This window comes from Juglans microcarpa x Juglans regia, chromosome 5S, assembly GCF_004785595.1.
Source record: "Juglans microcarpa x Juglans regia isolate MS1-56 chromosome 5S, Jm3101_v1.0, whole genome shotgun sequence".
Lineage (NCBI taxonomy): Eukaryota > Viridiplantae > Streptophyta > Magnoliopsida > Fagales > Juglandaceae > Juglans > Juglans microcarpa x Juglans regia.
The window spans coordinates 1,974,296-2,001,265 of record NC_054603.1 but is presented as its reverse complement, the minus strand read 5'-3'; the positions used below and the strand labels follow the sequence as shown (position 1 = coordinate 2,001,265).

General features: G+C 34.7%; 4 protein-coding genes across 11 annotated transcripts; 2 read left to right on the top strand and 2 right to left on the bottom strand.

Moving 5' to 3' along the window:
- Positions 1 to 888: 888 nt before the first annotated feature.
- Positions 889 to 3,154, bottom strand: LOC121266878. Its single transcript, XM_041170722.1, has 3 exons — positions 2,841 to 3,154; positions 1,965 to 2,306; positions 889 to 1,582 (listed from the first exon to the last, which is right to left on the bottom strand). Exons 1-3 carry the CDS (start codon positions 3,057 to 3,059, stop codon positions 1,058 to 1,060), a joined length of 1,086 nt encoding a protein of 361 aa, XP_041026656.1. The 5' UTR covers positions 3,060 to 3,154; the 3' UTR covers positions 889 to 1,057.
- A 12,985-nt stretch (positions 3,155 to 16,139) lies between these two features.
- On the top strand, positions 16,140 to 17,560 carry LOC121268005 (F-box/kelch-repeat protein At1g15670-like). The gene has a single exon (XM_041172101.1). The coding sequence runs from the start codon at positions 16,277 to 16,279 to the stop codon at positions 17,303 to 17,305; it is 1,029 nt and encodes a 342-aa protein (XP_041028035.1). The 5' UTR covers positions 16,140 to 16,276; the 3' UTR covers positions 17,306 to 17,560.
- Positions 17,561 to 18,457: 897 nt separating this feature from the next.
- LOC121267831 (serine/arginine-rich SC35-like splicing factor SCL33) lies at positions 18,458 to 22,113 on the bottom strand. Of its 2 annotated transcripts, none has more exons than XM_041171919.1 (6): positions 21,960 to 22,113; positions 20,971 to 21,128; positions 20,265 to 20,342; positions 19,469 to 19,633; positions 18,902 to 19,024; positions 18,458 to 18,831 (listed from the first exon to the last, which is right to left on the bottom strand). In XM_041171919.1, exons 2-6 carry the CDS (start codon positions 21,117 to 21,119, stop codon positions 18,696 to 18,698), a joined length of 651 nt encoding a protein of 216 aa, XP_041027853.1. In that variant the 5' UTR covers positions 21,120 to 21,128; positions 21,960 to 22,113; the 3' UTR covers positions 18,458 to 18,695. The 2 variants fall into 2 exon arrangements, with proteins under 2 accessions (XP_041027853.1, XP_041027854.1); XM_041171920.1 differs by having other exon boundaries at positions 18,458 to 18,816.
- A 580-nt stretch (positions 22,114 to 22,693) lies between these two features.
- LOC121268504 lies at positions 22,694 to 25,406 on the top strand. 7 transcript variants are annotated; one of them, XM_041172814.1, is made up of 3 exons: positions 22,694 to 22,815; positions 23,629 to 24,576; positions 24,970 to 25,406. In XM_041172814.1, the coding sequence occupies exons 2-3, from the start codon at positions 23,641 to 23,643 to the stop codon at positions 25,177 to 25,179; spliced, it is 1,146 nt and encodes a 381-aa protein (XP_041028748.1). In that variant the 5' UTR covers positions 22,694 to 22,815; positions 23,629 to 23,640; the 3' UTR covers positions 25,180 to 25,406. The 7 variants fall into 7 exon arrangements, 6 of the variants coding, with proteins under 6 accessions (XP_041028748.1, XP_041028752.1, XP_041028747.1 ...); XM_041172818.1 differs by having other exon boundaries at positions 22,700 to 22,824; XM_041172813.1 differs by having other exon boundaries at positions 22,704 to 22,815; positions 23,619 to 24,576.
- Positions 25,407 to 26,970: the final 1,564 nt, after the last annotated feature.

The window sequence follows — 26,970 nt, the reverse complement described above, 5'->3', positions numbered from 1 at the left end:
TTTTTTATATTGTGTATGTCAAATATACTATGACACTAACTCTAAAAATAAGATATGTGTTCTTCTTTTTCGTTACAATTGAGAATATTTGAGGTCAGAGATATGATGAATGAAGTTATATGCGTGGTGAATGGAATGGATTAAAAGCTTTATTTTTTAAAGATTTTCCTTATGCATATTATGTGCATTGTTGGACTTATAAACTACAATTAGCTTTAGCTACAGTCTCTAGAGAAGCCAAATATGTTCATCAGATCTTTTTCCATTTGACATCCCTTATTTATATTGTTGTTGGTTCTTCTAAATGTAATGATAAATTACAATCTGCTCAAGCTGCTGAAATTGAAAGTTTGATCACTTCCAATGAGATTGAGATTGGAAAATAGGCAAATCAAATTGGTACGTTACAACGAGCTGGAGATACTAGATGTGGATCTCATTTTCAATCTGTTTGCAACTTGATAAGGATGTTCAGGGCTACTTGCTCAGTCATCAATACTATCTCAAATGAGAGATCAAATTATTCTCAACATGGTGATGTTGAAGCGGTTTACATGATATTAACATCTTTTGAATTTATTCTGATATTATATATGATGAAAAAAATCATGGAAATCACTAATGCACTTTGCCAATCTTTACAACAAAATTTCTAAGATATTGTGAGTGTCTAAAATTTCTAATATATATAGAATAACCAATTTGCTCTCTTCTGTCTCAGCATTGCAAATCAAGCAGCATTCACTGTAGCGTCTCAGTCTATCTATGTCATGTTTTTGCCCCTTTTTTTTTTTACAGTACTTGAAGGTGGCATTCTTCTGTTCAGCTGACTCTACGTGAGGCTATTTTAGCTCACACAAGGTTATGTTTTTAGTCTTTAGATTCATTGCCATATATTGGATAAGTCATCGCATTATCCGGCAAACATTCAATTCCTTAAAAATAAATTGGACCTACACATTATATATTAACAAAAAAAAAAAACGACCGCCGGATCAAGTCAACAGTATACAATCTTTGCTGAGAATCAATTAGCACCGCACGATCAAAATCATGATCATTGACCAAACGGTGACCTCCAAACAAGATCCTCTTCCATCGGCACTACTTCGGCAGGAGGAATAAAGCAATCAACGGAGAGGCCGGGGACGTTGAATGCAAGATCGTCGATGGCCCACGTCTCCTCCATCCGTGTGGCTGCGGGGCCGCCCGCCTTCAAGTTGTCTCCGAACCGTGTAATGGTCACGCTCGATTGGCCAGCGTGGGCGATCATCACGCCCTCCACCGTCCGATAGTCCTCGATTCTGGTGGACATGGTGGTCTCCCAGTACATGGGGTGGATCCCAGGGGATTGGATCCTCATCAAGTAAGAGTCCTCCAAGTATACCAGGAGCCCGCTCCTTTGGCTAAAGTGTCCGTATATAACGTGCTTTATCATATCCGCCGTGTTGTCCCCACGTTCGGCCAGGTCCGTTTGATCTGCTGACAATTTCAAAGCAAAACAATCGATGCCTGAGATTCGCTTTTCTCCCAAGTACTGGGCCGAGGAAAATACAGCCGCTATAGCCAGAGGATCTAGTCCCTACAAATGTTTTTACGAGGTTTCCTATCAGCACATGATTAAGTTAGTGTCGTAAGCAGGGATTAATAGAACATGAAATAACACTGCATTGGTCAAGACCACCTCGAATTCCTTAATTGTCAAAGAGAACAATGCAAATGAAAATTAATTAGCATTATCTATCAACAATTTGCAAAAATTACGATAATTGAACTTGAAGACCGTTGAAAGCGTACGAGGAACTGAGGAAGGACGCGCAAATGTTAAACACAAAAAAATAAAAACACCTAACTTGGTCACAAGATCGTTAATAATGAGTAGTACTTCTTCGGAAAGCAAGCCCTTTTTATCCTTTTGTCAAAAAAATATGTTGCGTATAATTTAGCAATACCAGATGACTTACCTGAAGAGCTCGCCGGAGAGGGCGAACACTACCTCTGGCTGCATGAGCGCCGACCCAGGGAGTGTGACGCCATGCCACATTGCCATCACTTCCGGCTACAACCTTGTGACCACCCACAACTAGCTCAATCAGCCACTTATTGGGGACCATCTGCCATATTACAAAGCATCCTTTTTGTGAAACTCCGGGGGCTCCCGAAGCCGAGCCGCCAGAACCCAGCTCATCCACCACGGCCATGGTTAACTTTCCGGTCGCGAAAATGTTCTTCACCCTCCCCTCTAATTTCCGGCAGCCCGTCGCCGCCGTGAAGTGTTGTATGATATATTGGGCTGAGGAACACACCTGTCGATCCAAGGACAAAAATCATTATATCGTTTTATTTTAGTCATGCATTGTTTCATTGGGGAATGGTTGATTTCCTTTTTTGCTTTTCCTTTTATCAAAGTGTGCAACTTGGATACTGCATATCATACTGAATGCAAATAATGAAGTGAATTAGACCCACAGTTCATAGAGTGTGGGCTCTAATATTCCTTTAAGATCCAAGTCCCAACACAGTGGGTGGGAGTACTAATTAAGTTATTGATGGCATACCATTGGAAAAGGAAAATATCGAAGTATAAACATAAATGAATTAAAACCCTACGTTTGCTGGCCGGATGCTAGTTTATTACCTTGGAAAAGTTGGAAAAAAAGAAAAGGAAAAACTTTGAAAAAAAATGCATTCTCAGCTAGGAATGTGAAAGAATCCCAACCGAAGCAGCTAGCAAACGATCACTAACACCAACATATCTCATGCCTTGGTGATTAACTCAAATGAAAGGTCGACATTTGGAAAAAAAAAAAGGACCGAAAGATGTTGAGTCGGTACCCTACCTCGTTGATAATGGACTGTTTGGGATGGAGTGGGATGGGGAAGAGAGGACAACCCAGAACGCTGAGGAGGACCCTGAGGTCAGATTTCTTGTTGAAGACGAGGGAGAGGTGGGTCTTGATCCAGCTCCTCCATGTCAGACCTCGTCCTTTCTTTGACCTGTTCGTGCCGTCGTCTTCTATGTTGATGGGCTCCTCTGATAACGGTGCAAGTCGATCCATCTCAGCTGCTTTTGCTTTTGGAGGAAGAGAAAGAGATCAGAGAGATGTAGAAGAGAGGATGAAAGGGAGACAGTATTGAAGCATCCTCGAGCGGACGAAAGAAAATGAATGCACCGAAGACTGCTCAAGGAGTCTCTGTCGAGTCGTCGACTGTCGGAATGCACTTTCCGCACATGCGCTGGGGCGCGTGTATTTGCTATGTTTTTGTTTTTTCCCCCACTTTATCTGCATTATTAACGTTGTGATTGCATGATGAAGTGAAGTTAAATATTCAGTGAATACTAATAAAAATTAATATAAATTATTGAATGATAACGAATAATAATAAATAATAATAAAATATTTTCAAAGTACAACTCGCTCTTACACTCACGGTGAATCTTTTACGAAAAAATAGAACTTACTTTATTTATAATCGAATGGCAGTATGCAGAGAGTATGGCACGTAAGATATACCATTAGTCTAAGCCTTATTTTCTTTTCTAATAATCTAAGTCTAATTTGTGTATAATAAGTGTTTAATTTCATTTCATCATTATAATTTTTTTAAATTTTTACATAAAATATAATAAATAATTTAATTTTTTTAAATCATAAATAATAATAATATTTAAAAATAATATTCTGATAATATTTTATTCAATTTTCATATCAATTTATCTCGTCTCAACTCATTATCAAAGCTGCAACTTAGTTGAAAAAACCATATTAGTACAACTCACTATAAAATGGGGAAAAAGTAAAATGAAACGAAATCGGAAATGTTGAAAGATGATAAATAGTATAACCAACCAATTATAATGAAATAATCCTCTGCATATATAAAATTGTACGTACGTACCACGCCTCGCTATAAAATGTGTTAGCAACCCCTATCTTGGTAGACGCATAACGACAATATCTTTTTGAAATTCTATTAGATTTTACTTTTTTATAGTTGAAGATTGATCTACGTACCATTTTGAGTTTATACCTGCATGCTATTGCTACATATATTTTATAACTACGTACGTACGTCTCTCAATTTTAAAGATTGATCTAATTGTCGATATGACCACACCCTAATCTCATTTTCAACTTCACACACTTATCTATTCTGTACAACACTTGGTGGATATATATATATATATGTATGTATGCCTAAAATCCTATCCATCTAGCTATCTTTCTATATATATATCTTTGGAACCTAGCTAATTAGAGTTGCATATAATCTTGATCATGAAACCGAGGAAACGAAGCTCTCTAGCAATTTTCCTACTACAGTTAATTTGCAATATTGTGCTAAGGTTTAGTACCGCCACATCAATCAAAACAACGAATGCATTCCATAATGTTTTTGGACCATTGCATCAATCGGTTAATTGCTGTTCTTTTTGTATTACCTAACACACAAGCTGGGAATGGATCATCAGGTTTATTTTCAATGTTTTTTGCTTTTATCTTCTTTATTATTATTACATTTTTGTGACATTTTTAACTTTCTGTGGAGAAACATCTCGTATAGCCTCTCTCTCCTCTTCTATGAATTACAATTTTCCCGGCCAAAAAGCATGCATGCAAGCACGATGAAATACTCACGTACAATTCTTTTGTGAGAAAGTCGTTTCGATCGGCCCCCAGCTTTCCTCCTTATAATGTTTTTGCTATTTTCTTTTTAAAAAGGTTGAACCGCGCGTACGTTTTCTTTTGCTGAAAAAAAAAAAAAAGAACACACATTTTTTCCACGTAATATACAAATCTTGCATATATAGGTCTTTTTTTAAAAAGTGCGAAAAATTCATATTTTCTTCATGAGATTCATATTTTTATTAAAAAAATTTGTACAAGTATTATACATTTTGATAGTTATAACTAGCAATATTACTCGTCAGAAAAATGTAGGGGGCAATGAACTAGGTTAACAGCTGTTTGCCAATCACCCGCACATGCAAATTCACTCTATGAACGACCCTACAGTACTAGCTTTTTCATCAGTTCGATCGATAGACTAGTTTCTATCAAATAGAAAACTACATGCATTAAGTTCGGATCTGAAAAGAAACAAAGATCATGTATTGTATGCATGCATGGGATGTTTTTATTTAAGTTTGTCAGCCCTCAGTTGTTAAAATTAGAGTTGTTTGTAATTTGTTACAGCTCATGAAAGCAGATGATCTTTTAAAAATTTTAATCATGAATAGATACGATTGAAGAAGATAAACTTTGAAATAAAGACTCACGAACTTTTAAAAACCTGATGCATTATCTTTCATTCCCCTGTTAGTCCCACAAAGAAGTGAATATTTTTACATGCATGCCGAAGGCGCGTGGGATATATATATATATATATATATAGTTTGTCTACCACTCTACATCTAGTTAGGATACGAAGGAGGAGCTTTTAAGGGAGGCAAAGATTGTGAAGATCGAGAAGGAAGGTGACGAGTTCACATCCTGCCCTACTTGCAATAATGGCTTTTCTGGTAGCTGCTAGTTTGGTGGTACAAAAACTGGGAAATTCATTGTTTACTGCTGCCTGTCGTCTGCTGCCTGCTTTGGTTTGGAAATTAATAATTCTGGCCTAGATATCAATGCAACTTTGATTTTTTTTACACCCTTTTTCAGATGAGCTAGAAAATATTGTGATTGTTGCATCTTAATTCGGTGGAGTAACAACAACATAATAAAAAATCTGATTAGACTTGTACACGTGGCACGATTTGCTTGGGTAGGAAGACTACCCCCATTAAAAATTTGTCTAGAGTGTTCATCATATTCACACATTACTAATCTCAACCTAAAAGCTGAATCATAAGGCTTTAGAAGGCAACCATCAGCAAGTATAATTACTTTTATACATTCTAAGCAATTTGATATAACTCTTCTCAAATATAAATAACTCTTCTCCAATATATAAAATTAACATACTTAGAATCGGAGTGTCCATTCATTTGCCAACAACATGGTTATTGAATTCTTATTTTAATTTGCCAAACATATAATTAATTGGGTTAATTTGTTATTTTAAGATATAATATAAATAATTAAATTTATCTATTTCTATCGTTATACATTTTTAGGACGACAAGTGATTATATAATATCATATCAAAATCAAGTCTAGAGTTTGAATACTAATTCTATATATGACTATCTTATTTAATTAAATATTTATGTGGTGAGTCTATTTATTGAGAGAGAATCCGACCTGCATATAAAAAAAATGTTAAATAAATAATCAAATATATATAAACCCTTGCCATAAATTTAAACTCTGTTTGTCAAAGAAGTTCATGAACATTACAAATCTCAAATGGGGCGCTTTATTGGTTTCTTCCTAGCTTTAGAGCTAGCTTTAATTTCAGTCGATGTGAGTATGTATGTTCTAGATGCAGTATGGTCAGGAGTCGTGTCCTTGGGCCTCTAGGCAGATGGATTTATGGGCTCAAAAACACAATTGGAGTTTCATATATACTCGATGCCTCATGACGTGCAATTATTTCTATTTTGTTCTGAATGGGGTGACAGATGCAATTCAATACAAAGTGATAAAATTGGACTTGTAAATGCATGTTACATACAATACAATTACCAAAATACACACGTAACAAACCTGTATTACCAACAGACTCTCCTGACCTAAGTAACTTTTCTAACATTTACTTTACTAAATGCACCCGGGGGGGTATGGCCCCCAACATTTTTAAAAATAAATAAATAAATAAATTTTTATTTAAGAGAAAGAGTAATACTTGGTACAAGTCTTATACAAGTCTTTCGTAAAAAAATATGTCCTACTAATAAATAATAATTTTTTTATACTTTTTTAAGGTGAAGTGCATTTTTTTGTAAAAGCTTGCGCGAGACTTATCTATTTAAAACTTATACAAATCATTTCTCAAAGATAATTTGTACAATTTTAAAATTCACGTACTCCATTTGAGAAAAGTATGTAAACTTGAGACAAATAAAAAAATTTACTTTTAATGATGGCCCTACTTTTTTATAAATAAAGTGGGCAAATCTTACATACTCTAAATTCTATCTAACATTTCTCCCCTTTTAATCTTTTTAAAAAAATTAAAAATATATGTTATTTACAGTTTTAAAGTGTACAAATCTCATATACTTCATTTGAAATAAAGTGAATAAATATGTGATCTAAATGAAAAAAAAAAATTTAATAATAAACTTAGTTTACTTTTTTTTTTCAAAATAAATACATGATATTTGTACAAACCAAAATAGAGAAGTCGCATTACTCGATTAAAAAATAGATCTTCAGCTCATTAATGGATTATTTTCTGTTCGTGCGAAGAAACACCCCATAGGCTAGCTACGTACATGCACCTTTGATAAATATGGTTAATTCGTTCTTATACCATATTTCGTAAGAATATCTTTATTCTCTACAAAAAGTTTAAAAAAAATATATATCCCTCATTTTCAGTCGTGATTGTGCAGTCACAGGGCACTAATTATCTGACCTGGCGCGATTCCACCGTCAAAAATTTTATATGCAGTAATTTTTATATTTTTTTTTATATATTCTATTAATGTATTTGATTGTATCACTTTTATAATATAAAATAATTATTTTAATCATGTCAGTTGATACATTTGGTAGTGGACTACACAAATTTGTTCTGCAATTCAGATCAAGGACTAGTTAAAAACTAAAGGTACGTAGGTTGACCATTTCAGAATAAATGCATGAAGCAAGACTTTCTGCCATTATGATATATCAAATTCAGAGAGATATAGAAAGTTTAATGCTTTGTTTGTTTTTAAGAAACATTTCATTTCATCTTATTTCATCATTATAATTTTTTTAAATTTTCATACAAAATAAAATAAACAATTCAACTTTTTCAAATCCCAAAATAAAAATAATATTAAAAAATATATTATAATAATATTTTATTCAACTTTTTAACTTTAATCTCATCTCATCTCATCTCTGAAAACAAACGAGCCAAGCCTTCTCTCTTTTATATTTTGTCAGAGAAAACTTTCATGAAGCAGTCAAAATAACTTATATCCTAACTAGCGCAATGTTCACAGCAAAAACTTCCAGTTATTACTGTGTTTGGTTGCCACGAAACTTCGGAAAAAACCTGAAAATTAGTTCCAAGTTCCAACAGGTACACACTACGTTTTTCAGCTTCGAGAAACTCAGAAAAAAAGTGAGCTGAATTTTTACGCAAAATATACATGATATCAAAACTCAAACTCTCATCAAATAACTATTAGAATTCTATTTAGAGTGACCAATATGCCATAATTTGTTAAAAAATTTAATTCAATTAAACTTGGGTGTTAAGAGTTTTATTTCTAATGAACTAGTAATGGATAATTCCTATTATTTGATAAGAGGAATAGTTCAAGTCTAACTTTGTTAGAGGGTCTTTAGCCTAGCCTATAAATAAAGTGTCTATGTACACTATCGGTACGACAAAAAAATTGTATAGGCTAGAAGATTCTCTTCCTACTCACGTTTAACATATTTTTGTTAAAGTGAGATTTCTTTTAAGCTTTTGTTTATTCTTGAATCACCGTGGCTGGAGGTACGTGGTATTTTATTTTTGTTGCTAGCTATTCAGTATTTTATTCTTTCATGTGATATCAGAGTTACCTTCATGCGGTATTAGAGTCACCTTCATGCTAGTTGATTTAGATTTTGGAGACATTTGTATTTTTTCATTTGAGCATGAAAATTGAATATCATTGTGTTTTCTTTGTGAGATCACATTTGGTTTGATATGAGAAGTTTTATGACCTTTCTTGTGATTTTTGTTGTCTCTAGATCTCTGGAAAATCGTAGACATCTTAGTTTGATTTTTATTTTATAACCTGCATCCTTACATGTTCAATTTTCATGGATTCTTTGTGATTCTTGATCTTGTATTCAAACATGTTCATAAGTACATGTTTCTGAGACTATATAGTTCATGCTTACACGATTTTATTGCATGATTTATGGTTTAAGAGTCTAAGGTTTGATGTTTTGTTCATAAGGTTTTAAGGCCGAATGATTTTTTTTTCATAACTTGTTACATGATGTTGATACCCTCTTCAAATAAGCATTAAAATGTGATATATATTTTTATTATGAATAAAACGCTTCAATAATCACTGAACTTGCAGCTTCAGAGCTCAAGTTATGTCTAAAAATCCATTTTGAGACCCGAGGACCAAACCCAAACCAGTTCCAGACCCGGCCAGAGATAGGGGATGACCTCTAGCTGGGATTCACGCGCCCATATAGTGCATGATTACAGTCCCTACCTTCTATTTCCTTGATAGGTGTTGATTATCTAAAAAAAAAAAAAAAAAAGATATATGCGAATTTGCAATAAGGTATGAGTTGAATAAAAGAATGAGTCTGCTTATTATTTTGGTTTCTTGGCCTTATTAGGCCTTTGGTCTTTTAATACTTTTACGGTTTTACCCATTAAAATGTACCCATGTTAGGCTAGCCTTTTGGGCCGTGCCATGTGCTCAGGTAGGCACAGATTGATCCACCCATAATGGTTTTGACCAGCCCGACCTGTAGGAATAAAATATTAATTTTTAAATGTTATTATTTTTGCAAAAAAAAAATTTAAGATTTTATTCTTGGGCTTTTTTGAATTTTTTGTTCTTTCTATTAATTTTGGTAGATCAATATATTGTTTTTCCTATAGTAAGATGCTAGAGATTGTGATTATTTGAAATATTTTGGGAATAGCCAAAGCATCCTTACCTATTGAAAAATAATCATATAAGATTGATTATTGGAGTATTTTGGAAGTAGCCAAAGCATCCAAATTTATAATAATAATCATATAAAGTTCCAACTTCGTAAAGATATATTGGCATCTGTGTTGTGATTAAATCATTATTTTAGTGACCCGGCCTCAAATAGATATTATTATGTGGTATAATTAGAATAAGATAGATGGTTTAGTGTTGGTGCTAGATCTTCCTAGGCCCAAAGGTATGGAGAATTTATTCATTAGCATTGAATTATTCAAATCTTATTATTTAGATATTTCGTAAACTTATCTGTGATGCAACCTCTATTTATGGTTGGTTAAAATTTACTATTAGTTAAATTGACATTGGTTGATTTAAATAAAGTTAAATTCATAGCATTAAAGTGATTATTGGTTATTGCAGCTTTAACATTTCTCACTTCACATTTTGATGATATTATCCGTATTCCGATACTAAATTGTGACAATTTCTCTTACTGGAAAGAAAATATTCTTCTAAATTTGGGTGCTTAAAGCTTGATATGGGACTCCATATGGACGAACCACCCGCTCTTACGGAATCATGTACCCCAACAAAGATTTCTAAACATGAACGGTGGGAGCAATCCAATCGCTTCTGTTTGTTGTTCATGAAATCTCATATCTACAAGAGCATTAGAGGTTCTATCAATGAAACTGATAAGGCTAAAGCATTCCTAAAGGCTATTGAAGAACAATTCTTTCATTTCGACAAGGCTTTAGCTAGCACTTTAATGAAGAAACTATCAAGTAAGACTTTTGATAATACTAAAGGTGTGCGTCAGCACGTTTTGCAGATGAGGGACATGGCAGTTCAACTTAAGTCCATAAAGATGGAGAGCTCTGAATCATTCTTGGTACATTTTATTATGAATTATCTCCCTTATGAGTATGGTCCTTTCAAAATCTCTTACAACACATATAAGGATGAATGGTCAGTTAATGAATTATTGACCATGTGTGTTCAAGAAAATGAGAGATTGAAAAATGAGAGGCCTAAAAGTTTCTATATGGCCACTCATACTAATGGAAAGACCAATAAAGACAAGGATGAACAACTGCATAAGCACAAGCTGCCATTTAAGAAAAATGGGAATAATGATTATTGTTTCTTCAGCAAAAAGAAATGAAATATGAAGAAGGTTTGCCAAAAATATAAGAGATGCCAATTTTGAAAATCATTATTTATCCTTGCATATTGATATTGGTATTAAACGAAGCATCATAAATGAGAACTCATCCATGTTATGGCATAGAAGATTAAGACAAATATCCATAGAGAGAATTAAAAGGGTGGTGAATGATAGAGTCTTACAAACTTTTGATTTTACTGACTTTAGGATTTGTATGGACTGCATAAAGGGAAAGCAGACCAACAAGACCACTAAAAGTGTCACAAGGAGTTCAAGTATTTTGGAAATCATACACATTGATATCTGTGGACATTTCCCTACTCCCTACCTAAAGAGAAATGCTAGTTTTTCGCCTGAGTTTGCTCCCTCATGTTGACCTCTCATGTATTTAATTATTTTTTATTTTTTACTTAATGATTAAGAAATTAACTTTTAGTGTATTGATGTATTTTTTTAATTTTTTAAAAATATTTAAATATGTTAAAAAAATATGAAAAGAAAAAGAAGGAAAAAATAAAAAGACGAATTTGTGCTAGGTGGCACGTCCAGTGGTCATTGCTAGGCGGTAGCCTAGCACTACTCCCTATCTAAATGGTTAGAACTATTTTATCTCATTCATTGATGACCATACAAGGTATATGTATCTCTACCTTTTAAATGAAAAGGCTGAGGCATTATATGCTTTCGAAACCTACAAAGCTGAAGTAGAGAAATAAAGGAAAATAAAATCAAGAACGTAAAATCTAATGGGATATGGAAGTATTATAGTAGGTACATAGAAAATGGACAAATGATTGGTTCATTTGCAAAATTCCTTAAAGAATAGGACTTTATTGCTCAATATACACTGTCTGACACACCGCAACAAAACAGTGTAACTGAAAGGAGGAATCACACGCTTATAGACATGGTAAGAAGCATGATTAGTAATTCTGAACTGTCATTATTCTTATGGAGTGAAGCCTTGAAAACCGTTGTATATATCTTGAATAGAGTTTCGTCCAAGGCTATATCTAAGGCACCTTTTGAGTTATGGAGTGGACGAAAACTAAGTTTGAGTCATATACACGTATGAGGTTGTCTTATTGAAGTGAGAATTTATAATCCTCACATAAAGAAATTGGACCCAAGAAAGATAAGTGGTTTTTTCATTGGCTATTCGGTAAACTCCAGAGGATTTAGGTTTTATTGTCCTTCAAATAGTTCTAGAATTGTTAAAAGCAGAAAAACTAATTGCCTTAAGGATGCTGAACCTAGTGGGAGTGCTTATCCTCGTAAGTTACAATTTAAGGAAGCACAAGAGCAAGCTAAAACTCCTTCGTATAGAGGATGTATGATTATGCTAAGAGAAGATCAAATTGATTACTCTGAACAACAATCATTTCCTAAATAGTCTATTCATGAAGAACATATTCAAACAAAACCTACCCCTAGTTTACAAACTACAGAGAATGTAGTATTAAGGAAATCCTCAAGAGTAAGGAGACTATCACTTTCTAATGATTATATGGTTTACCTCCAAGAATTTGAGTTTGATGTTGGACCTAAGAAGGATCTAAGCTCGTTTTCAGAGACCATGAGTGGAGATAATTCCACATCTCAGTATGATGCTGTGAAAGATGAGATGGACTGCAAATAATTGCAAATGGGTTTATAAAACCAAAATTGATGATTCTGGTAATGTTGAACGACGTAAATATAGACTTGTGGCTAAACGATTTACTCAAAAGCAAGGCATTGACTACTATGAAACATTTTCTCCAATTTTTAAGAATGATTCATTTAGGATAATCATGGCATTAGTAGCTCATTTTGATCTAGAGTTACATTAGATGGATGTGAAAACAACATTTTTAAATGGAGATCTTGAAGAGGAGGTATATATGTTACAACCTGAGGGTTTTAAGGATAACAGTAAGAAAGTTTGCAAATTAAAGAAATCTATATAAGAACTTAAGCAGGCCTCCCACCAATGGTATATAAAGTCTCATTAGGTTATTAGTTCATTTGGATTTATTGAGAATCTTGTTGATCAATACATATACCTTAAGGTTAGCGGGAGTAAATGCATTTTCTTAGTCCTATATGTAAATGATATTTTGCTTGCAAACAATGATTTAGTCTTGCTTCCCGACACCAAGCAATTTCTTTCTCAAAAGTTTGAAATGAAAGATTTAGGTGAAGCCTCTTATATCATTGGCATAGAGATTTATAAAGACAGGGAATACAAAATTTTGGGATTGTCTCAAAACGCCTACATTGAGAAGATTTTGGAAAGATTTAACATGAAGAGCTGTAAGGCTTGGTGGCACCTATTGTCAAAGGGGATGCATTTAGAAAAATCCAATGCCCTCAAAATGCATTGGAGCAGGAGCAGATGAAAAGAATACTGTATGCATATGTAGTAGGAAGCCTACCGTATACACAGGTTTACACTAGACCTGACATTGGCTTTGTAGTGGGATTGTTGGGTTGATATCAAAGTAACCCAGGTTTGGGTCATTGGAAGGCTACAAAGAAGGTTCCACGGTATTTACAAGGAACCAATGACTACAAATTGACCAACAGACACACTGACCGTTTAGAGGTGGTTAGTTATTTAAACTCGGATTTTGCCAGATGTGTAGACACCAGAAAACCTACTTTAGGATATATTTTTCTACTTGCTAGGGGTGCTATATCCTGGAACAGTTGTAAGCAAACTATTATTGTTACGTCTACTTTATAGGCATAGTTCATAGCATGTGATGAAGCTACTATACATCCGTTATGGTTGAGGAATCTCCTTAGTGGTCTTAAGATTGTTGATTTAGTAGAGAGACCACTAAAGATCTTCTATGATAGCATTGCTGCTGTTTTCTTCTCAAAGAACAATAAAAGCAATAGTAGAAGTAAGCATATCGACATCAAGTACCTCAGTGTTAGAGAGAGCATTAAGAGGAATGGGGTGTTTATTGAGCACATAAGTACTGAGTTGATAATTGCTGATCCCATGACCAAAGGTTTACCAATACTGCAGTTCAAAGGTCATGTGTATAATATGGGACTTATCAATTTATTTTATGTTTAGTTTCTCTTTATTTGGTCTATAGACATACAATATCATTTTGGTTTTATTTTAGAGAATAAAGTTGTTTTGCGCATATTGTTTTTATCCATGGGAATAATGTAGGGTAGGACCCGAATGACTTATTGGAAGTTAATTCATTCATAAAGCTGTTTGCTCACAGGGTACTTATTTAAAATGTATTGTACGTGTGATACATGGAAGGGATGGATTGACTTTATAAGGGGCTTTACCACATGATTCGTATATAATATTCTTTATCTGAGGGAGAATATTCTATAACTAGTTGAAATAAACAATGCTTGGCCATATTTATTTTTCTATCATCCTATATGTAAATTTTGTGTGACATGAGGGTCAAATGGAAAAATGTTAGAATTCTATTTGGAGTGACCGGCCATATGCTATAGTTTGTTAAGAAGTTTAATTCAATTAAACTTGGATGCCAAGAATTTTATTTCTAATGAACAAGTAGTAATGTATAATTATTCATATTCTTTGATGGGAGGAATAATTCAAGTCTAACTTTGTTAAAGAGTCCATAGCTTAGCCTATAAATAAAAGGTCTATGTAGACTATCGGTACGGTAAAAAAAAGTCATAAACTAGAAGATTTTCTTTCTAGTCACGTTTAACGTATTTTTGTTAAAATGATATTTCTTTTAAGCTTTTGTTTATTCTTAAATCATCGTGACAGGAGGCATGTGCTATTTTATTTTTGTTGCTAATCATTTCATATTCAGTATTTTATTCTTTCAAGAACACCTAGACCAGCAGGAAAAAAAAAATCTAAAATAAGAAGAAAAGAGATAGCAAGTCTTTCACGAAGCAATGAATCGTTTTCGAAATCAAAAGGGATTTCGGATATTCAGAAAAAGGGCTAGGGAAACGCTTAGCTCCTAAACGCTCCGTTGACGTGGGCATCCCCGTCCGGCTCATGCGCAGAGACTGCAGTCACGTGACTGGAAATAGACTTTTTTCTTAAATTTTAAGCAACAACGGCTGGTTGGAAATTCTACAATCCTTATTTATACACTTCTTTATTTTATTTGTTTTGCTTCTTCTTACAAAGTACGGAAAGGGAAAGTGAGGAATAAATAAATAAATAAAATAAAAGGGTCAATTGCCGTTAATACCGTCAAGTGATCTTCCTAGCTGAAGTTGTTTGGAAAGAAAATCCTTTTATCTGTAACAGAAAAGTACAGTGGCAAGTGAAATAGTTTAGAGTATTATTACTTATCATCTACGTATATTATACGTCATATTTATTTTTATTTTTATTTTCTTAAATTAATTAAATTATTTTATTTATTATCTATATATTATATATTTAATGAGTAAAAAAATAAAAAATAAAAAAAATATTATATATAATGTGTAAAAATAATGAATAAATTTTTTCAATAATTCAAGCTCCATCTTGAACACAACCCATGGCTTTTTGCCCTTTGGACTCCACTCCTGACGAAATCCATCCATCATTATAATGATTGATTATTATTATCATTATATTAATAAATGACGAAACAAATTAATAATATTCTCCTCTCGAATTATAGGGATGCAATCAAAGAGATAAGAGAGTGTTAAAATAAATAATTCTGTTATACCTAATAATTCAAGTTTAGTATTAACATCGCTGACATTCTATCAATCATAAAGAATTATCAATTTGAGGACTTATCAGTTTCGTACCGTTCTTACATTTATTTAGAATATTAACATCTAGTTATATTTGATGTCACCGTCAAAGCTCAAAAGATTTTTTTAAGTAAATTGTTTATTAAAAAAAATTAAAAAAGAAATGATATTTATAGAAAGATATATTTGTAAAATTTTAAAAAAATTATTAAAAAATTATAAGATCACATGGGTCTGCCTTGATTTTATCCAGGACTTCGTGATGAGTTTATAACTTTATAACGCAAAGTTTTATCCAATTAAGGGCCACGTTGGCGCCTATCTTTTCGCTGTATATGTACGTGTCTATGTATTCTCAATTCACTCATCAATCGCTTTTTTCAATCTGCACATTGTAGGACCCTCTCGGCTCTCCACACGTCATAAATGTCTATCCCTATCCCTTATCCGTTATCCGCCTGGAACTACTAAACAGCCAGTCAAACCCCACATTCTCTCCGTGGGAACATCGCAGTGAGTCGAGTCTATCTGCGGCCATTCCGGCTATAAATATCAATCTCGGAGTTCTAGAGGTTACAATCTGATAAAGTCTCTCACGGAATTTTCTTCAAACACTTAAAATGTATATATCTGAACCTAACGAGTTGATTCCGGGCTTACCGGAAGAACTCGCGCTTGAGTGCTTGAGTCGTCTGCACTTCTCTACTCATGGAGTCGCTGCCAGAGTTTGTCACCGCTGGCGAGAGCTTCTTCATAGCAAAGACTTCTACTACCACAGAAAGCAGACTGGGCATACACGTAAAGCGGCTTGCTTGGTTCAGTCACTCCCGGTTCGGTCTGGTTCCGATGAGACCAAGCCGGTTGGACCCCCAGCTTATGGGGTGTCTGTATTTGACCCGATTAGTGGGATTTGGGACCGTATTGACCCAGTTCCCAAGTACCCAAATGGATTTCCGTTGTTCTGTCAGGTGACGAGCTCGGAGGGCAAGCTCGTGGTCATGGCAGGGTGGGATCCGGTGAGTTACGAGCCGGTAAAGGACGTGTTCGTGTACGATTTCACGACTCGGCGGTGGAGGAAAGGCAAGGACATGCCGCAGAATCGGTCATTCTTCGCCGCTGGTGAGATAGATGGGCGGGTTTTCATCGCGGGTGGACACGACGAGAGCAAGAACGCGTTGAGCTCGGCCTGGGTTTACGACGTGAGGAGGGACGAGTGGGCGGAGTTGGTTCCGATGAGTCAGGAGCGAGACGAGTGTGAAGGGGTCGTAATTGGGTCCGAGTTCGTTGTGGTGAGCGGGTACAGGACGGAGAACCAAGGAGGCTTCGAAGAAAGCGCCGAGTCGTATGATCTCGGGACGGCCCAGTGGAAGCGGGTCGAGCACGCCTGGAAGGCGAGTCAGTGCCCAAAGTCGTGTGTTGGAGTAGGAAAAGATGGGAAGATGTTTTGCTGGGCGGAGTCGAACTCGGAGGTAAGAGTCGGAGCGTGTGGGATCCGGTTGGGTCGGAGGACCTTTTTGTCCGGGTCGGCTTACCAAGGTGGACCGCAAGGGTTCTTTCTAGCAGAAGGGCAAAACCGTAAACCGGAGAGGATAGAAGTCCCAGACGAGTTCGTGGGACTCGTGCAATCAGGCTGCCACGTGGAGATCTAAGCGTTTGTGTGCTACCGTATGCGTCAAACACAAACCCGATTGCACTGCTGTTTATAAATTTTGCTGCCTAACGCGTGTATTATATTAATTATATATATTATGTATAAGTACTTATAGAGAGTACCAAGGTTGTAGAACTAGAAGCTCTACTTGTCTTGTGGATAATTTAGAGAATCTTCTCTACCGTCGACAATCCTTAAATAAAATACAGATCGGACCTATTTTATTATTATTAATAATATTATTTTTTGGACATATCTCGCTGCAACATCAAAACTATTTCAAAGATGATTGCCTCAAGGAAGGAATGATTTTTTCAAAATGATAAAAGCAAGGCCCTTTTTTTCCTTTTAAAATGATAAAAGCAAATCCCTTCTTTTCCTTTTTTCTTTCTTAAAAAGAAAAAACTAATTGAATCACTTTAGAATTCACGAATATGGCCACGTGACTAAGAGCACTGGAATGACAGTACAATCCTTTAATTCATCCAAGCCTTAATTTACATGAAACTAATATGGTTCAACATATTTGGAGAGTCATGTACCCCAATCATTATTTTTTTTTATTATCATGTTTATCCCAACCCAATAGTGATTTGCTAATTTCCTTCTATTTGGGATTTCACGATCGGATCATGCGTTATTCATTTTAATGGCCAATAAAAAAGATTTGCTTATTTATTTAATTTGCAAGAACACAAAAGGTTCTTGTGATAAATGGGTTCAGTCTAATAAAAATAGAATTATATTTTGCAGGAGGTTGGGTCGACCAACCACCGAAAGGAAAAGGAATTTCTCCTTTTACATAATAGAGTTTCATTTTTTATTTTATTTTATCCAAGTTTACAAACTAGAAAGTGTACAAAGATCAAGCAGTAAATATGACTAACTCATATTAAGATTACAATTAGAATTAGAATTATAATTAAAACATTAAAATTAGAAATTTTCTTTTTTATGACCATTGGTTAAAATATAAAAAATGAAAAAAGAATATAGAATTAGATTTTGAGTAGGATAATCACAAGGCAAAAAGTAAAATATTAGTAAACAAGTTTACCTAATGAAATAGCCATGCCATGCTAATATGCTCTAATGGGTTGTAAAATAAGTCCTGAAAACGTGAACTTAAATGTTGGAGGGGGTAACCCACTAGCAAGACGTTCAACTACTCATAACTGAGGAATAATAAAACAACAATAATCGGTACGGCAAGACGGCTATATAGTCCACACCAGCCTAGAAAGTCGATCTTCTTTAGAAACTCCTGAGATGAACATTACTAGTGCATCAAAGCACGTACTCGAAGTTAAAACTTCCAACACACAAGCTGCTTCCTACTTTTGATAAAATACTAAGCTCTGGAAACTCCTCTATTAACCAGTCATGAGTCAACCAGAGTAATCCTGACTTCGACTGCGGCTCCTACTAAAGCAGCGGCTACGGCTACGGCTACGGCTCGTTGACACATAAGGTGACCTCGAGTATGATTTCTCCCTGTACCTCCCGTCTCTAGGCGAAATCGACCTGCATAATAGTAAGAACCATTTAGGTCTCTAATATATTGGAGAAAATTTCAATAAAGTTTAATACGAACCTTGAGTAATGCCTCCGTCTTGGGGAAGGGGAATAATAATCAGGACTGCGAGAAAAAGTACGTGCATAGCGTGGTGATCGAGAATAGCGAAGGGGAGACCGCCTGCGTTCATATGACTGACCCCTAACAGAGACAAAAAATACACATCATAATATGACAGACGTGCAAAGCATGCATGTCAGACTTCTGATGCATGAAATACTGCAAGACACCTAAAACAAATATTTTCGAATACTCTTGGAATTGGAAAAATACCTTTTAAAGTATATAAAAGACCGACTGAATTGATTTATTTTGGTGCGTTAGCATCAAATCTTAAATAAATTAAACATGAAAACAACATAAAGCAAACCCTTTAAATCATTTGAAAAGCCACCTTGACTTTGATCATTCCTCACCCATTAAACGGGGAGCATTTATAAAACATTGACTCGGTAAACCTTTCTGGAAATGTTGATTATGCATTATAAAAGGTCTCTCAATCAGAGTAGCATCAACTGAACGTAAGCACTCCCTGCAGTAAATTGACCGTTCACAATTCGTTACCCGTGATGACAGAATACTCACCTATAACGTTCTCTGGCCCTCATTTCTGCAGGCCTCTTTCTGTTCTCCTCAGCAAATACAACAGTCAATTCACGACCAAGAAGAATTTGACCATCCATATGATATTTGGCATCTGCTGCATCAGCTGGGTCTACAAACTGTACAAACCCAAAGCCACGCGGCTCCCTGCACCATGACCATTGTAAGCATCACAAAGATAGGATGCATATAATTCATGTAATCCAAAAATGCATGTTGATAGGAAAAGTTACAGGTATAACCTCAAAATCAGTAACATGCAAAGATTAAGCAAGCACAAATATCTGCTACAAACAATACAGAAAACACCAAGTGGCTGCTAACCTCGTTGAAGCCAAAGTTAAAATTGAGATGAAATTCTTCAACACTTGAACTTCCTCTCTATGTATTCATAACCAACTTCCTTCGAATCTTCATGTACACTAAGACCATCCTGAACAGTAGTCTTACTTACTTGATTGGTCTCTTCAACACAACACTCTTATTACTTCATTGTTGTCTTCAACATAGTACTCTTATTACTTCATTGGTGTCTTCAACACTTTCAATAAAAACAACCAAATACCCATGAACCAATTGCATATAATTAATTAATAAGGGGAAAATATCCCCAACACATCCAAGAGGATGTGAAGACAAACAATTGAGCAAATTCCAAACATGTAAGTTCAACTAAACCCAATAGAAAAGTAAAAGCAATTTTTTTTTTTTTTAAAAAAAAAAAAATAACTTTTCGGATATGGAAAGCCATAAAGAGGCAAACACCGTGCAAACTTACCCAGTGTGATAATCTCGAGGCAAGTAAACGTCCTTGAGAGGACCAAACTGGCCAAATGGCCCTCGTAGATCTTCAGACCTGCAAACCATAACAGAGGAAATGTTTTGTTTGCAAAAATTAACAAAATCATGAGCAAAAGTATAATATTGAACTTATTGATCTGCTTGTAACCCCAATGCTCAATCCATTTGGCTACCACAGCTCCTATAACAGGAAATATGTTTTGAACCTCAAAGAAACACATCCATAACTGCTTCTTGATAAGAAATAAAACCTTATTTTCTAAATAAGAAACACATCCTCCACTTTTAAGAGCTCTTCTGAGGTTTAATGCTGGGATAATAATCTATTGACAAAATCACAGAAGTCTCTTTTCTTCTTTTGAAAGAAAACCAATAATTTCCCTCTTAAGCTATTTGTAACAAATAGCAGTTGCTGCAACAATAAATAGGAGAATTATTGCAAAATTGGCTGACTGCAGTAGCAACCACTTGACCCTACAGTTTTTAACAAGTCCCCAAACAACATTAACCAGCTGCAAATTTCGCCAGCCCTGTGAGGGAAAAAAGCTGATATAATCCCGCATGCTACGGTTTTCTGAGGTTCGAAACACAAATGAGTAATTTACAGAATCCACAGGGAGTTCCATTAATTATTGACCATTTTCATCCTGTCGTACAAAACAAAAAAATTCAAGAGAATAAACCTGCAGTCATGACGAAGGTTGCGAACTAAAAGACTTGTAGGAAGATCTCTACCACGACCACCATAGCAACCCCTGGGGCTGGGGCTACGACGTCTTCGGCTGTAACCCCTTGGTGGTGAAGGACTGTAGCTGTAGCTTCTGCCCCTCATTTCAGTTTACTGTGGCCAGAAAATGATAATAACTATCAATTGTAACAAACCATTATGTCCATGACATGGAAAAATAAAATAAAATGGGGGCAGATCCGACTACCAAACAACCCTCAGTGGCAGATCACAGCCATTGCTCATAAACTGAGGTCGAGACATATACAGTGCACATGCGTTTTAAGTGCTCACGTAGATATTCAAACAAAAAAAAAATACACACACATTCGTTTTGTACAACCAAAACACGCAGGCTGTCCATTGTACTCGTTTCCACCAATTTTCGAGAGAGTTATTTTATCCATCGTAATTGTAAGAAAAAATCATTATACAAGATGCGAGATAAATAATAGTGCTAAAAAAACCCACACTATTGCAAGTAACCCACAGCACAAGAAAATAATAATAATTCTCAATTCCTCGCATTAAAACACACTATCTAGAAAAGAGAAATTACATTTTATTTTGCGAAAAGGAAATGAAATTACAAATTATAAGTCAAATCGATCAAACTAATTCCTTTTCTATTTTTTTTAGTTTCTTTTCTCCACGCGATCTTATAAATCGATTGCGTAACCATAAACCCAACGAATACAAAGAAACAGACTAGAAACCAAAAACGAAACAACAATCAAACCTAACGGCAGCAGCAACAACAAATAACAACATTGACGAAAACTGGGAAAAAAAAACACAGAGCCATCAATACCAAATATCAACATATAAGCCAACAGATATACCGTGTAAATCAAATAATTCTTCAAAAAACAGAGAAAATAAGAGCAACCGCGTACGATCTGATAAATCAATTTCAAATCGTCCGAGAGAGCGAGAGAGAGAAACCTGAGAAGAAAGGAACAATGATTTGCACAGAACAACCCTCTCTTTGACAGACAACAAAAGGGAATTTAAAGCTCTATCTTCTTGACTCTTCCTCTCTCTGAAACCGGGAAGAAACACGCCTTTATAATATTCTATTCGAGAAGCTTCTTCTTAAGATAGGTTTTGTCATTGTGCGCGCGAGGTAGTGCCACATGTGGCTTGCTAAACTCCAACCGTCCGATATACAGATCTCTGGTTTACAATAGGAGTCTCCCTCCACGTTTTAACAAGGCCCATCAATGTTGAAGGCCGGACTATTAACAGTACGCCAAGCCCATTAAATGGGTAATAACCCAAATCCAAGACCCAAACATTTACTACACTGGAAAATTCATATCAATTTTTCGGAAAGCCTGTTTATCGAACCCAACAAACAAACCTAAGAATAGTGTTACATATACAAACGTATTATATTAAGAAAATTAACAAAATTTTATGTGATTTATTATAGAAAAATTATATTTACAGTTATATAATCTTATTTTTTTTAAATAAATAAATATAAGAGATACATAAAAATAATAATTTTTTAATTATAAATTCCTTTATTTTTAAAAAATAATACGTAACATTTGTACAATTGTATATTTAACATTATTTTTATTATATCTATTTTATCATAAAAATAATTTTATAATTTTTTTTTCGAGAAAATATAAATTTACAATATGTACTATAAAGTATAAATTCCTGTTCCTCAACTATTTTGCCTTCTATTATTTTGAGGAAATGCTCCTTCGTACCTTTCCTTTCAATCAAATGAGTGGATACGTTCGATTCAATCGATTTTCTCTCGGCGCCTGATCATTGCTGCCAGGTATGTCTGGTTAATTTCTTAGTTTTCAGAGTCAGTGTGATGTTTGGTTCTTGAATGTCGGCATTGTCGCCATCAGGTGTTTTTTTTTTTTTTTTTTTTTTTTTTGTGTAATTATTTTTTTAAGTTTCTCTGAATTCTATTTGATTTATGGTAACGTGGGAATTTACAATTTCTAAAAGAAGATTTTGGAGAAATTCGGGCAAAATGTATGCTAGTTAATAGCTTGAAAATGCGAAACCATTGATAGCAATAGAAATTCTCTCGCATTTTGTAGCGATAGAATTTCTGAACTTCTTAGTCCATTTACGCTATGGTATCTAGAAATTTGGAGAACCACAAGGAATTTTAAGGATGGTTAAAATTAGTGTATGGGGGGCAGATGATCAAGTCTACCATGATCTGTAAGCATACATTTTCTTTTCTTAATTGACACTGTAAATTTTTCATGCTCTTTAGGATGCTTTTGGAACGCATAATGTTGTTTGGATAATTCTTTCGGGGAAGGAAGCTTGACTGTCAATAGAAATCTGACAGAAACTGGCAACCGATGAGTCATTAAGAAGACGATAACCTTCAAAGCTATATCTCCAATACTGACCCAGATGCTTATTTGAAAAATTAGGCTTTTTCTTAACTTTTTGTATGTATGTCTTTAATAAATTCTGAAAGGTATGCTCCCTGGTCGTTGATGGATGATTGGATCTATATAATGTTCTTTTTCTTTTTGTTGTATTCTTCCTAGCTAGTTGCTGAAAGGCATATTCTAATTTCTCCTATCTGGCAATGATTTTATATATCTGAAGTTGTTTCTAGGTGTATTTGGGCATGGATCTTCCTACAACTACCGTGGAACATGTACCAGAGACAATTGAAGACGAGCAAAAGGGAAGCCCATTGTTCAAGTGCGATCTCCATGACACAGAAATAGTTCACAAGATAGCTCAAGTGCTCATCCTAGGATTAGCTACAGCTTGTGTTGACAACACAACAGGTGATATGTTCAGGAGCCCCGCTTCTGTAGCTGTTGATACCAGAAAAGAACTGGTGGACTATCTTACTCAGAGAAGTGGAAACTTCGTCACTGAATTTATTATCTTAAAAGGTGGTCCAGAGGCAGAAGAATCTGACCATCCCTCCGATATTATTTCCAATTTTGTTGATGACTTTTCAAATTCAAAGAGGAACTTGTTTAGTCGGGTTTCAGGATGGCTACTGAGTGAAAAGAGAGAAGACAAGGTAGATGATTTTATTCAAGAGATGGAAATAAATGGTTTTTGGTTGTTGGATGGGAGGGAAGCAATTGCACAGACTTTGCTCAAGAATGTTGACTTAAAGAATGCATTTCACTGCAACATGAAATTCAACTCTTCTGAAGAACTTGATGCACATGTTCACCACTGCAGCTTTAGATCTATGACCTGCACAAATGAGGGTTGTAATGCCAGATTTTGTGCGCGTCATTTGGACAAGCATGATTCAGTTTGTCCCTTCAAGATAATTCAATGTGAGCAGAAGTGCTCAGACAGGATCATCAGACACGAGATGGACAGGCATTGCATAACTGTCTGCCCAATGAAGCTTGTGAACTGCCCTTTCTATGCAGTGGGTTGTCAATCAACGATACCTTACTGTATGATCGAACAACATTGTTCAGATACCCTCAGTTCGCACTTGCTATATATTCTTCAAGGCATTCACAAAGAAGCATCTATGGAGGATCTGAAACGACGGGTGGAGCAACTAGAACAGGTGACCTTTAAGGTGTATTAGGATGGAGAGACAAACTTCTTTTCAATGGCTTCCTATAGCAATGTCAAGACCTTCTAAAACTTTCTATTCACCTGTTTTCCATTAGAACAAAAATGTGCGTTGACACAGAGTCTTTATCTGCTTGGTTTTGTAACGAAATTTTGCCATAAAATGAGTTTCTACTTGAAAACTACACTCAATTGCACTTGTGAAACTAGGAGGCAGGGAAAATTTTTAATGTGCATTGCCTCGCCACAAGTTAAACTATTTTATGCATCCTTGCTTGTATGATCGCAAATGGGATTAGAATTGAAATGCTCAGAAGCATGTAACTTGCGAAAATAACATTGAGATAAAAGCTGCTCCCCTTTACATCTGTATAATATTTTTCATGCTTTGTGCCAGGCAGCATCATCTGGTCAGCTAGCAGAAGCTCGAGATCTGAGATCTTTAACATCCAAAGTCAAGTACATCGAAGCAAAGTGGGGGCCTGCATTCGAAGTTCACATCACGAACAAGGATATTGAAGAGAATGTGGAGATTTCAAATACAGCTAATGGCTTGGACGAAGCCCACATCAAGAACAAAGATAATCAAGAGAGACTGGAGATGTAAATCTGGCAGATACCTCAAGCAAAGCTGAAAGTTCGATAAATCTTGCACGCTTTCTGTTTTTTTTTATCTTTTTCCCAACAGGGAATCCTATTCATCATGAAGTGGAAGTTCTCTTAAGAATTGAGGAGTATTAGAGTCACAAATAGATTACATAAAAATAATCTTATAAATTGATGTGGGTCCATCTGATCTATTAGATTTACTTTATAAACAAAATAACTTTATAATTTAACGAGTCATATTAGTTTATGAGATTACTTTGTATAATCCATTTGTAGCTATAGTATTTCTCTTTAGAATTAGTAATTACTTCATTTATAGTTTCTCTTGGATAGAAATCTTCTAATTCGTCTATAGTTTTCTGTTCAATTTGATGGGCACCGGGCCAAGCCGAAAACAAATGTCTATATATATATATATATATATATATATAATATATATATATATATATTAGAGATAAGAACTTTATCTATGGATGCAATATTTAGGCCATATTTATCTAGAAAAATATTTGATGATCCACTTCAGATTTATGAGAAATTATCTTATAAATTAAATGACATGATGTGTATCTTGTCCAATTATCTTTTCGAAAAATATTTTAGCCAGATCACACAAAAATAAACTCATATACTGACGTTTTTTATGTAATACATTAGATTATAAAATTACTTTAATTATAAAATAGTTTAAAAATATTATATGAAACTATGAGTTTACTTTCTCTACATAAGATTTACCAATGTAAGTGCTAGTTGGCCATAAAAGTTTGAGCTAGCTTACTAGCTAGGGTATAAAACAGTGGTATAAGTATTGAAAATTTTTATTTACAAGTATGTTTTTGCCAACATGCTACTAAAGTGAGTCCTATAATAATGTTATTTAACCCTAAGGGGTTGGCCTAAGTGGTAAAAGCTTTGATCCTGAGATATCACTTCTTTTAAGATTCAAGGTTCAATACCTTACAAGTACAACCAATCCTTTGGGGACACACCTTTTGGTAAAAAGTCAACGATTTAACTAGTTTCGTGTAGAGAAACTTTCGAGAGTGCAGTGCATGAGATCGAGATTTACTCTGCAGAGATGGATCCAAAGGCTAGGCCTTGGAGAGGTTCCCTAACATAAAATAATAATAATAATAATAAAATAATGCTAAGAATAAGCTCTAAATGTACAAATTCTGCATGAGCCTTTTATAAAAAAGAAATAAATTGAATCTCATTAAGAAAAAGTGAAAAAAAGTGAATTTATTTTTTTTATTTTTATAGTGACATGTATTTTGTTTTATAAAATATATGTAAGAATCTTATAGAGTTGCGGATTGTATATATCATTATTCTTACAAATAACATAACTCGTACATACAACGCGTATTAATGGCTAGACAATATTTTTTCGGAAAAAGTTACTTTGCCTTCTTATTTTACCCACTCTATTTGACCGTTGGTCAATTTTTTTTTTTTATTTACTTAGTAATTAAAAAAATGATTTTAAGTATATTGGTATATTTTTTTATTTCTTAAAATATTTAAATATATTAAAAAAATTTATTTAATATATATATTTATATATCTGAAGTTCGAAATCCTGTCGGTCGACTGAACTACATTCCATGCGTGCATGGTCCACATTGATTAACGAAATTAGTGACCAGGTCAATGTGGAAAAATCCACACTAAGTGTCCCAATAACACATCGGCCTCTACCGTATCGCATTCTCGCACATGCATAGGTGATAGTGAGATCCTGGGCCAAAGACCATCCTTTTCAGCCCTTTCCTTTGTCTCACAA